The sequence below is a fragment of the Oratosquilla oratoria genome, chromosome 9 (genome assembly GCF_046742065.1).
Source record: "Oratosquilla oratoria isolate Oo_2021 chromosome 9, ASM4674206v1, whole genome shotgun sequence".
Taxonomy (NCBI): Eukaryota; Metazoa; Arthropoda; class Malacostraca; order Stomatopoda; family Squillidae; genus Oratosquilla; species Oratosquilla oratoria.
The window spans coordinates 59,336,393-59,349,407 of NC_134785.1; the positions used below are offsets into that span (position 1 = coordinate 59,336,393).

The 13,015-nt window shown below is 38.7% G+C and overlaps 1 protein-coding gene across 5 annotated transcripts in view; it reads right to left on the reverse strand.

Moving 5' to 3' along the window:
* The window catches only part of Pak (serine/threonine-protein kinase PAK 3-like protein), a 31,736-nt gene extending 18,814 nt beyond the window's left edge, over positions 1–12,922 (reverse strand). Inside the window, exons 1-5 of one of the 5 annotated variants that reach the window (XM_076190619.1) lie at positions 12,843–12,922; positions 9,688–10,113; positions 7,591–7,780; positions 6,614–6,640; positions 413–572 (exon numbers count right to left, since the gene is read on the reverse strand). In XM_076190619.1, the coding sequence (XP_076046734.1) occupies positions 413–572; positions 6,614–6,640; positions 7,591–7,780; positions 9,688–9,743 (433 nt within the window). In that variant the 5' untranslated portion in view covers positions 9,744–10,113; positions 12,843–12,922. Of the gene's footprint in view, positions 1–412; positions 573–6,613; positions 6,641–7,590; positions 7,781–9,687; positions 10,114–12,781 lie in introns of all 5 variants that reach the window. The other 4 variants (XM_076190620.1, XM_076190622.1, XM_076190621.1 and 1 more) reach the window with 4 other exon arrangements.
* Positions 12,923–13,015: the final 93 nt, after the last annotated feature.

Consider the following 13,015-nt stretch of genomic DNA (forward strand, 5'->3'; position numbering starts at 1 on the left):
ATCCTATCCAACCTATTATTACAATGAAAATGAGAAAGATATGGTATAGGTTTTTTTTTTTTTTTTTTTGTGCAGGAGTTCCTCGAGACATGCAATTTATTCTAAAGGTTACACAAGGGTAAAAGGTTGAGAAATGCTGCTATATACACTGGGTTACTGAGTGGCACTGACTGAAGCAACAGTACTATGAATCCAAGCAACAAAATGTTTATCCCCCTAACAAAACTTCTTTACATTCCCATAAATTCAATCACCACTCATCTCCTGTAGACTCAAGTACCCATTTCAGCACCTCTCCCTGCAGAGCAGGGTTAAACTGAAAAAACTTTTGGTGCAATAACATTAATTAGCAAGAATAAACATCATATAACACTATACATGTTTGCTCATGCTCGCTGTCATCTCTACATACCAACGCTCTTGGCTACTGTCATGAACTTTGATGTCTGGAGTTCTTTAGTGGATGCATCATAGTAATTCAACACATCCAACACAGCCTGCGGATTCTTCTTCTGTTCTTGTTTACTGATATTCGATATGGAGAGTAATTTGTTCCAGGACTCGGGCATTCCCTGGTAAACGAAACCAAGATGAACAAGAGGGATCAAATAAAGGTCAAATTAATTAATTACATACTATGGCCATTCAAAATGCTTGTTTGGATAATAAGACTACATCTAATATTCTATAACTATGTTACTATGAAGAGTAAATTAGCTAACAACTATGTCTAGCATCATATAATCCAGAATCTAGTGCTTGATAACAGCTATATTCATTCACTATCCTCATAGATCACTACAACATGCAGTGATCACCTCTCCAACTTGTTCACTCAACTTCCTTATTTCTTCTTTACACATACACGCACACTTTCATCTAGACATAAGACATACTAATTAGACGTAAGACCAGGAACTATTCTAAGGTTACAATAAAACACCTAAGAAGTTATCAAAGTAAATATATAAGATATCACACCTTGCTTCTCCTAGTCTATGATATGGAGACACCATAAATCAGTCAACACTTGTACCAACTGCCTGCATCCACAACAAACCTTTCTCATTGTTGGTTCACTGTTCTAAACAGTTCTTTGTTAAATGAGTAAGAAGGGGCCAAGTTAAGATTCATGGTAAATTGTTCTTTGTGGTCTCGGGTTTAGTTGGGTTGTGGGACACAAGGAACAACTTGCAATGCATCCAAGCATCTACATCCAAATCAAAATCAGTGGTACAGGAAGGCTACAGGAACAAATTCCATAAATATTAATTTATGTCCCAGATCTATTTTTATTTTATTTATTTATTTTTATTTTTTTTTTATCTAGAGCTAGAGTACTGTCTCTATGTCTACACACTAAACAATTAACTAAATGAATACACATGGGAAGTCTGTTTTGACTTAGACCAGTTCTAGTTGTACAGAGGTGAGAGTTAGAGGGGGGGCGGGGGGCAGAAGATGTTCTCAAACATACAACATCACTTTCATCACAATTTCATTACAAAAGGTATGTACAACTAGATACTCAGTACATGAAAGACCTCTGTGCTGTACAGACAAGTAACAGAGACAAACGTGCAGTAGAGAGATGGAGTGGCAGGTCCCCACCCGTTGCTACCACACATTTGCAGCTTTTTACATGACACAATGGGGCACTAGTGGGGGGCAGAAAATGGGGGAAATGGGGGGAGGGTTAAGGTTATCAAAAGTAAACCCAAAACAAAAGCATAATTAATGAAATTTGCAGAAGCCTTGACAGGGGGAGGGGGACCAAAGAGGTTACATGACTGTGGGTGTATGCATATGTGTGAAAGCATAAGCAAATCTGTATGTGCATTTGTGTGCGTGTGCGTGTGTGTGTGTGTGCGGGTGTGTGTTCATGCACATATGAGCACACGTTTACCTAACTTTAGCACTGAAGAAATAATTAAACAAAAGCACCTTGCTTTATTTAGTTTTTCTTTCCCAGTGGTCACTGTAGCTTACCTAACTGTTATATACAGGAAAAGAGATTGATCTATGGGGTCCCACATCTTTGATGACCAAATTTGGCTTTAAAATTAATTGAAATTATCTGACTAGCATTTCATTTAGCTTATTCCAAAAGTTGATACATCTTTATAAATAAGTTACATTTCTTTATATCTTTCAGGTGCTTTGTTTATCTTTTTATGACCTTTTGTTACTACCCAAACACAAATAGAGGAATCTTCCTAGTCATTCCATCCACTTTTCCCACTGAGCACAACAATGTCACCTCTCTTTTAACGAGGGACCATTTCTTTTTCTAATCTTCAGCTGCTGTCTTAACTATTAAAATATTCTCTCTCTTTATATTACTTTAACAAAGAAAATATTTTGTTTTGAAATATTAATTCTTCAGGGTATATAACTATTCAATTGATAATATATTCAAGCACTTTGGCTTTTATTAGTGAGATTAGAAACTATATCCAATTTACAAGTGCTTTTACTACAATTCTGAGGTAGGTTTGTGCCACCACACCCTGAGGGAAGTAGCAGATGATGGGCACCCAAACTATCATGTCGATAGTGCACTGAGTGAATGTGTGTGTCTTTTCTATATATGCATCTATCCTACTGTATGTGTGTGTGTACGTAGTATACAAGATAAAAGCTGTGCTTGTGAAGTCCCATATCAGTGCTTCAATCAGTCTTGACAAATTCTTAAGGCGATATATTTTTCATTATCAACATTCTTGGGTCCTTTCCTGCCTTCACTTTTGTGACAGCTACAAGTCCCCATTTAGTGAGAGCCTTTTCTTACTTTCAACAATTTAATTTTCTTTTTTATCCCACCAGTAGTTTCCAGTTCTGGTTCCATCTTTTATCCAATCCAAGAAGGTTCCTCAAAGTCCTCCAATATCCACAAAAATATATTTGCATGGTACCTTGTCAAAAGTTCTCTCTAGATCTAGGTACACATAGTAAACACAGCCATATCTCTCTTGGAGTACATCAACTGGTTGTGTTTAAAACTTACCATATTTGATATAAATGATCCTCCATTCTTAAATATAAATAGATCATTTATCATAATCTGACTCCTCTAGACATTTAATCCATCTTTCAGTTCTGCCACACAATTAAGCTATCATGATGACCTGTAATTCTGGTATTCCTACTCGTATTCTTTTATTGATTGGTACAACATTGGTCCTCTTCCATTCTTGGGAGACTATTCCTTCTTCTAATGCAAAATTGGGCTGCAAGCATCATCTACCAGTTCTTCTCTGCATGTCTCTCAAAGCTTCCGTCTCCAATAGTCTATATACTTCCTTCATTTCCATGTTTAAACCTTTTTAACCCAACATTTCTATTCTCTTTTTCATCCAGTCATTTTCCTTTGTAAAAAAAAATTTAACTAAAATTTTTTGTTAACTTCTTCAGTTTTGTATTGACCTCTCTTAATTTTAGTTTGGTAACTTCTTTCCTGTGTTTAAGTTTACTATAGATGTACCTATAAAACAGTTTAGGTTAATTTTGATATACATCATTTATAACCTTATTAAAAGTCTTCATCTTTCCAGATCCTCATATATTCATTTCTAGCTTTTTGTATTTTTCTTGCATTCTACATTTTTTTTCTCCAATTCTTCTATGCCACAATTCTTTTTTCAATTATGTTGACTTCCAGTTTGTTGAAACTATTCCTTATTTTTATTTCTTCCACTAGCCATGGGCACATTCATTTTAATAATATTTTTCTCGTCTTTCTTGTTTCTCCATCTCCAATCTATTTCTCCAAGAATTTCCCTCAAACCATTATAATTAATTTTTCTGTAGTTGTATCTGCCTTGCCTATGTAATTCATACCCTGGCTTATTCATCTGTCATTTTAAATATTAATGCTACTTGATCATTTGTACTTAAAGAATCAAGTATATACTGGGTTCTTTGATAAACAAATCTAACATCATTGATGTGCTTCCTCCTGATGTTATGGCCTTAGCCCATTCATTCATTGCATTTACAAGAGTAAAATCTAGCAATACCACTATGAATGTTCACTTCCACGTAGAAGCTTCCCACTGCTCCCAATTCACCTTGTTTCAGTTGAAGTCACTCAACATGATCAAACTGTCACAGTTCAAACCTTTCCTCTAAGTGAGTACTTATATTCAGTGTTCTGGGGGGGCATGGGCTACATAAACATCTCACATTTTTTCCCTTTGTTATTGGACAATAACAAATCATTGAGCCTGTACATGCCATATTAAATGTTCTTTCGTGTTTTCTTTCTCAGATCGATCTCTTCTCCCACTTCATATTATTTCATCCTTTTCTGTTCTGAAACTCACTAGGAAAACTATTATTTCTTTTTCCATTTTTCTTTTTTCCCTGGTTGAGATGGGAGATTTAAATGGTTCTAATGTGCAGAAAGTGTAAGTGTAATGTGTGTGTGTATACATGTGTATGTGTTTTTTTACTCCACCTTTCTTACAAGGTGAGGAGGGCCTTTAGGGTTGGAGGAGGGTTGGCATGAAGGAGTGAGGTTCTGCTATAGAGGTGCTGTCTCACTGCATTGCTCCTGACCTGAGCAGTGGTGGGAGGGGGAGAGGGATGACCTTTCATCCACAAGGGGGCAAAGATAAAAAGGATAACAAATGGGTGTGGGATAAGTGAAGGGTGGGTGTATGCCTTGGCTGGGCCACAACCCTTATACGGAGATAAAGGGCCTTACAGTGAGTGCTGGTGTGTGTGTGTGTGTGTGTGTGTGTGTGTGTGTGTGTGTGTGTGTGTGTGTGTGTGTGTGTGTGTGTGCACGCGTGCTGGTGTGTGTGTGTGTGCGCGCGCACGTGCTGGTGTGTGTGTGTGCGTGCTGGTGTGTGTGTGTGCGTGCTGGTGTGTGTGTGTGCGTGCTGGTGTGTGTGTGTGCGTGCTGGTGTGTGTGTGTGCCTGCTAGTGTGTGTGCATGTGTGTGCTATGTATGTGTGTGCTGATGTGTGCATGTGTGTGCATGTGTGTGTGCATGTGTATGTATATATGCTGATGTGTGTGTCTCTGTGCTAATGTGTGTGTATTGATGTGTGTTTGCTGGTGTGTGTGTGTGTGTGTGTCTGTGTGTGTGTGTGTGTGTGTGTGTGTGTGTCTGTGTCCGTGTGTGTGTGTGTGTGTGTGTGTGTGTGTGTGCATGTGTGCTGATGTGTGTGTGTGCGTGTGTGCTGATGTGTGTGTGAGTGTGTGTGTGCTGATGCGTGTGTGTGTGGTGTGAGTGTGTGTGCTTGTGTGTGTGTGTGTGTGTGTGTGTGTGTGCTGATGTGTGTGTGTGTGCATGCATGCTGAGGTGTGTGTGCATGCATGCTGAGGTGTGTGTGCATGCATGCTGATGTGTGTGTGTGTGTGTGTTTGTGCATGTGTGTCTTTGCTGGTGTGTGTGTGTGTGTGTGTGTGTGTGTGTGTGTGTGTGTGTGCTGATGTATGTGTGTGTGTGCTGATGTATGTGTATGTGTGTGTGTGAGTGTGTGCTGATGTGTGTGTGTGTGTGTGTGTGTGTGTTTGTGTGTGTGCACACATGCTGATGTGTGGCTTCCAGAGTGTGTGTGTGTGTGTTTGTGCATGCACTGATGTGTGGCTTTCAGTGTCTCTCTCTCTCTCTCATGTGTGCGTGTGTGTGTGTGTGTGTGTGTGTGTGTGTGTGTGTGTGTGTGTGTGTGTGTGTGTGTGTGTGTGTGTGTGTGTGTGTGTGTGTGTGTGTGTGTGTGTGTGTGTGTGTGTGTGTGTGCGCGCGCACGTGCGTGTGCGCTTATTTGAAGTGCAAAGGGAAGGAAAGGAGCAATGCTCACGGGGTCATGTCCCTTACTCTCCAATTATTACACCTAGCTAAGACTCCTGTATGGCTCCAATTTCAACTACATCATTTTTCTCCATTATCATATCCAAATTCATATACGGTTCTTGCTTGAGCTGTATCATCATCTAAGCTATTCCAAGAGTTTATACATATGCAGGGAAAACTGTAGTTCTTCACATCCTTTGGACAGTGGTTCTTTTCCAAGTTGTTCTCATGACTTCACAAAGCCCTTCTTGATCACGAGATCTCTGTCAATGTAGTCCACCACTTGTACCCACCTGAACACAGTAATCAAGTCATCGCTCTCTCTCTCTTTGATCCTTCAATATTGGCAGATCAAATGCTTTTAGTCTCATACGGCTATCTGTGTACATGTGTGTGTGCATGTGTTTGTGTTTGTGTGTGTGTGTGTATGCATGTGTGTTGCTGTGTGCATCTGTTACTGTGTGTGTGTGCAATTCACTATGGTCTTAGATCACGTGCTGGACTCATGATCATCAGCTATTTTCCTCCCAGAAGAGGGACTGATACTGTGCATGTGTGTTACTGTGTGCATCTGTTGCTGCATGTTTCTGTGTGCAGTTTGTATAAGCATTGCTGTGTGCATATTGGTGGATGTGTGTTTCCGTGTGTGCCGGTGTTCACCCCACAGTGCGTGCAAACACGTGTTCATGTGGAGGAGTGAAACTGATGTTTGTCTTAGCTTGACAGAAAAAAAGAGGCATGAAGAGGCCAACTGTGCAAAAGGAATAAAGAGGAAATGCAACAAGAGAAACCAAGAGGAAATGAGTGCACCTTGCAACTGCTACTCTCCCCTGAGGGCTGCATGAAAGAAAAAATGGTCGGGCCCAACGGTCAACCCTGTGCACACCAATGGTCAAAATTTAGCCACTTACTCATTGTATTACCTCTACTTCAGTATTAGCCAATGTTGAACAAAGTACATAATCATGAATGCACTTCTGCAAAACCTATGATTTATTTAAGATGCTAAGTCAAGAGTTATAGCATGGCATCTTCTTGAAACATCATTGCTTTACTATGATTTGATCAAATAATCTATTATAAAAATATCTTTATGAATTCAAATACTGTCTAAACCATTTTGAATTCGATAATGCTTTAATCCTATGAATAATAAAACGTTTCACTAGTGAACTAAATGCTACTAGGCTACAAGACCACTACAAATTCGTGTACACTAGGCACCTGCCCGCCATCCCAACAAGCAAATTAACTGTCAAAAAGAGCAATTAGATTTAATGTATCAACCTAGGTTAGGTGCAAACCAGGCAGATGAAACAAAATGGATTACAAGTACTGGTCGCAACACAACCAAGACTGTGAGAACCTACGCAAACCTGCAAAAGGAATCTGCCCACAGTCTTCCATGGGGGTACCTAAATGTCTGTGTGCTTGCCATACTTGACAGCTTGCTAGTAGATGGGCACAGCAGGATCTATTCACTTATGGGTACAAGAGTTGCATACAACTTATCCAATTGAATTATCGTTACCGATTGGTGCTAGGTCCTTCGGAAAACAAACATAAAAAATAAAACTAATTTTCTCTTCAGGACTGGGATCACATCCATGCATTGATGGAGATATTTAAAGGAAAATTCTGTTACTGAATAATTTAATATGACTGAGAACAAATTCTGACTATCGATGTGAAGCTGTTCCTGGCATGAATATGACCTATCATCCCAAATAGCCTTGTAGGGTGGTTTGTCCTTTCAACACCTTCCTTCCTGTACAGCGCCCGCTTACCGTAAATTCTCCCGTCACCGCGTCGAATCCCACATGTATAGTGTGTTCGAAGTTGGTGGGATACGAGATGTTTGGTTTGTCGCCATCTTTATGCTTCTTTCCACCTTTGTGGCTCTTGTGTTTCTTCTTTTCTGACTCGGGCTCCTTGGGTAATGGCCGCATGTCAACTGCCATGGCAGGCTCTGCCCTGCTGCAAAACAAAATCATACGTTTAAAAAATTAAATTAATAAAGTAATGGCTACCCCCCGTGCAAGGGGGAAAAAGCCTTCGGTATATGTATGTATGTAATCACTGTTGTCTTTCAATCAATTACCAAACAGCAGAGTTAAAGGAACAAACATACCAAAAGGCCTTTTCCCTCTTATAAGGAGGGTGGCCAATTCACACATACACAGCTGCCCTACACACATTTCTTTCAGTTTTCAATGTTTTTGAAGTCCTCCATACATTTGTCATTTGTTTTTTCCACCTATTATAATAGCAGACCAACACAATATGCTTGCACCTGCTTCAGCCTCTGAACAATTTCCAGCTTTTGTACTAAAATCTAGTTGTGCCATTTTAAAGGCTCAACAATAGACAAAGGATATTCAAAAGGTATAGTTATAAAATTGAAACTCAAAAAGAAAAAGAAAAATAAATAATAATAATAAAATGAAATAAGAATCACAGTCAAAATTACAAGTGGAGAGCATATGCACAGCCACTCACTATAATTGCCTAGATGATATAAGGCGAGTGTGTGGAAAGAAGAGTCATTATGCTGGCCCACCTGATTCAGCTAAGGCCCTAATGCTGTATGTAATTACACTAACAACAAAAGATAGTAAACTGCACACTAATGTCTTTTGTTGAATAAACACAAAAGTGCCACGACAACACCCATAGTTGAAATTAACTAGGATTCGGCATAAGGGGTATTATCTAATTTATTCATTTGATGACGTGTCAGTCACAGGCAGTGGGCATGGTACTGGGATGACCCTTTATCTACACAGAGCTAAGATGGGAGACAGTGAATGGGTTTTTGGATGGGTGGACTGGGGTGTAGGGTGAGTGTAGGATTAGATTCTGTCAACCTCTCCTAATAAGGGAAAAAGTGCCTTTCAGTACATGTGTATTTGCATTTTGGCCATGTTAAATTGAATCAATATTACAAGAATTTTGTTTGCAAAATTTTGAAGACAAAAAATAAAAACATATTATACAGACTGATTTTTTTTATGATGACCAACTGTACCTCAGCAGATTTCATCTACCTCCCACCCCCAAACCAAACCATGTGCAGCATTTTTCTACTTTTTATGTTACTGCTTTTGCTGCAATTTTGTTTCAGTTTTAAATCTTAAATCTTTATTCAGCAGTTTAGGTTTAGGCTTCATTACTTCTAGTCACTTTCAACTGTTGCCTCATATTTTGTTTGATGGAAAAACAGCCCTACAGCAGCTGCCAATGATCCCCAGGCCCTAACACAGATCTCTCTGGGAAGAAGCCTTGAACTTATAACCTTGAACTGTCTGTGTTGCATTAGTGCAAGATTGTTTCTATGTCACCAGCTGAAAGTAGGAAGATGGGAGCAATCACCAGTTGTCAGTTCTCCTTGTGTTTAAAGATGAAGGAAATAGAGATTAAGTTGATATATATATATAGAGAGAGAGAGTGTGGTCCCCGGCCAAAGACAGTACATCAACCCCTCAGGGCGTGTACCTCCAAATGGAAGTGAGGAAGTTGACAGGTAAGAAGATGGGCAGTAGGAATATGACATCCTTCTTGCAGGATCACCTTGTGGAGGTCCTCATTGTCAGTCCCTCTAGCCGCACTTTACAACTTGTTAATGAAATATTGACTGTAACAATTTGATTTGTGCTAAACCATGATATGAGGAATAATTGGTACACAAAACCAAAATAGAAAATAACCAATAACAAATCCACCAAACTGATGTGCCTACTATGCAAATTTAACTCATTACTTTGTCATCTCCAGTTATTGAATACAAGCTGATCAAATAAAAGCAAACCCCAGCTTTATTTTTCCGATATACATATATGGTCACACTCAGCGTACTGTCAATATACGTCAGCATTTATCATTACCTGGTAGAGGTGAGGCGTACAGGTGGTGCAGGTGGTTTGTCCTCTTCCTCCGACATTGCTGGAGGAAGGGGAGGATGCTGATGTCCAAAGGTACTCAACTTGCCGGCTTTAAGCAAACATAAAACAGTAAAATCTTCTTTGCTATCCTTGCAGAAGTGGTACAGTGATGTCTGAATAGAAATCAGCCCTACTATCCTTGTACAGCTTCCACAAAATACCACAGGTCAAGTTTAAGACACTTTTCCCTGAATTCCTTTTAAACAGGATGTTCAAGAGCCGATTCTGTTCTTTTCCCTCATTGCATTTGGGACAGCAGTTTGAACTGCTTTCAAATATCTAAGCATATCCTATATCTAAACGTATAGATGTTTCTTCATTATGACAGCTACTGTTTCTCCAATCTGAGTGATTTCACAAGTAATTCATCTGAAAAATCAGAAAACTTATAAATTTTTAGAATACAACAATATATCAATCAGAAATACAAGACACAAAGTAAAAACGTTGCTTGCCCACCACACAAGCCGATAGCATCATCAAAGAATCATGCATACAGTCTTGCTATACAAGTTACAACCCACACAATCGGTAAAAGAAAATCAATATCTCCAATACTTTTTGATGTTCTTCCTTGAGTGACCTTTGGGCCAATCTAATGGGAGCCAAAAGTCACAAAGAGACCTGGGCCAATGGGTTAATGGACTATGAATGGGTGTAGAATATACTGCTGAATCTAAGACTTTGGGGGCTAGTCCAGAAACAATCTATCAACACCCTCACATCTAGATGAAGATAAGGGTGTTGATGGGTTCTAAAGGTACTAGAGAGGATCCCTTTTGAAGTCTGTCTCCCAAGTACCCCATTGTTGGTCTTCCCTATCAGTACATGCAGAAAATCAAATCCTTCCTAAAGAAATGCAACAGAACATTATGCAAGAACTTTTAACTATTCATCAACTAAATCACAAAAAAACCACAACCTGTAGCATAAAAGAAAAAACCCATTCCCAGCAAAACACACACACATACACAAGAACCTACTTCTTATGTCCCATTATATAATAATAACCTTCCTCATATGAAGGTTGGACATGTCAACACATACTTTCTACCCTGACCACATCTGAAGGTGACCCCCCACTCCACCCCCAAGAAGTTACCCAGTTGGGCTGGGTGTGTGTGAACTGGGCTATATGCAGACCATCTTTTCTATCCCCCTTCTCCATCTAAAGTGTGCAGAGATCCTAGAAAGGGGTACTCAGTTGTATAGGTGGCTGCTGAACTGCAATGCTACTTTGAACCTAGTGCAAAGCAACCTTTTGTTCCATACCACCTGTGTTTGGTTTATGACTAGAACCTTCCAGAGATCACTGTCCCTTAATCCCATCATCATTGGCCATTCCCACAAGATAGAAAGTGAAACTGAAGGAAGTAACCACAAGTCTGATAGAAAAATTTGAAGGCAGGTGAAAAAAAAAGAGAATATGGGTTGAAACTGACCCATTAAATGGGATGACAACGAGTATTAAAGACAGACAGAAGGGCAATGATTCTCCGACATCCATCCTGCAAGAATAGCACTTACAGGTATCTTTCATCGACCCTTTGAACAAGGGGAAAGATGCAGTGCAAAAGCAATGAGAAAGCATAACAGTAGAGTACATACTGCTATAACCAAATAAATCTTTTTTTCTATTTTCAGAATAAATATCCAAACATGTTAGGAATACCAAATATACAAGGGGGCTTATTGTGCTCACACATGTAACCAAAATTTAGTAATTTATGACAAGAATCACCACTTCAAAATTCATCACTACTGCTAAAATACATATTCAATCAGTATCTCCACTAGTATGGTGATATGTAAATGTGCAGTATGAAACAGTATAATTATTTTCCTGTTAAATATATTTTTCCAAACTTGTTTTGATAAAATATGGGGGCTTTCATACGTATCATATCTTTATTGCAAATCATTGTTTTTTTTCCTGCATTTAGCACTGGAAGGGTGGGGATGAAATTGTGTTTGTGGACAAGTCTCCAGGATTCCTGTGCCTATTTGAATATTATAGTGGTACTGTGCAAATAACAATCAAAGTTTACCAATAACTGTGTCCTAACCTAAAATACCCTAACCAAGCACCTCTGAAAATTAAATAGCAAAAGTGATAGTATTGTATTGGTAGTAACACTCTGGACTTAATATACCAAAACTCCGATATGAACAAAAATTGTTCACATACCCATAATACCCCTACTCTAAAACACGAGTTGTTAAATTCAATTACGCACAAAAAATTTCACTCAGAAAAAATAAAATAAAATCAACTTTTGGAGCATGCATAAAATGTGTCATTACCTACTGGAATAATTCCTTACATTAATGAATTTAAAATAGACTCAAAAGTATAATTCAACTTTTTGGTACAATTTACTCAAAAACAATACTTTTAACCAGTGTGTTTACAACTTCTACAAATTATTTTGTACATCCTCTACCTTCATAACACCGTGGTAGAAGCAATTAACAAATATATGAATGAATATGTACTCCCATTTTCCTGTTTATAATATCACTCACTCTCACTGACATGTCACATTCCCCTCAAAGTTCGTCCGCCGAAGTCACTTGATAATTTCCAAACTCTAAGCGACTCCTACAGTTCATAGATATTTCCAAGCGCTGTAATATGTGTATAATACTTATTACGTAGCCAACGTATGTTCATAAAAATGTTTGGAAACAGTCGAAGAGGTGTTACATGAGCTGCTGGGGAATGAAAGCGAGGCAAACACGGTTTTCCACCCACGCCTTCGTTCTCTTTATGGCCGAAACACAGAGCACCATTGCATATATCCAATTCCCAATAGGCTTATTCCTTCTTAGCCTGTCGTAATATTAACTTATATATATGGTTAAACAGTAGTTTAAAAAGTGGGCAGGGCTTTCAGTATTAGCAGCAGCAGCAGCAGTCCTATGATTCACGGGCACAAATATAACCACCGATATTTGCACTATCACGTTTATCTTCGTTTAGACATGAAAAAATTAAACTTAAAAACTAGTTCAATAAATTTATCTAATATTTCACTTTTGTGCAATCCATAACACACTACTTAATAAATTGTCTTTAGACATTTCACATCACACACTTCGACCAACACTCCTTGCCTCTAGACCATGACGTCACTGACGTTAACCGCCATCTGTAGAGGAGCTAATGTACTACAACCGCCATTTTTAAAATTCTACTTACTTTGTCCGACACTATTTGAAGAGTATTAAACATTCTAATCGACTAAATCTCGACATCCAAATCTAAAAT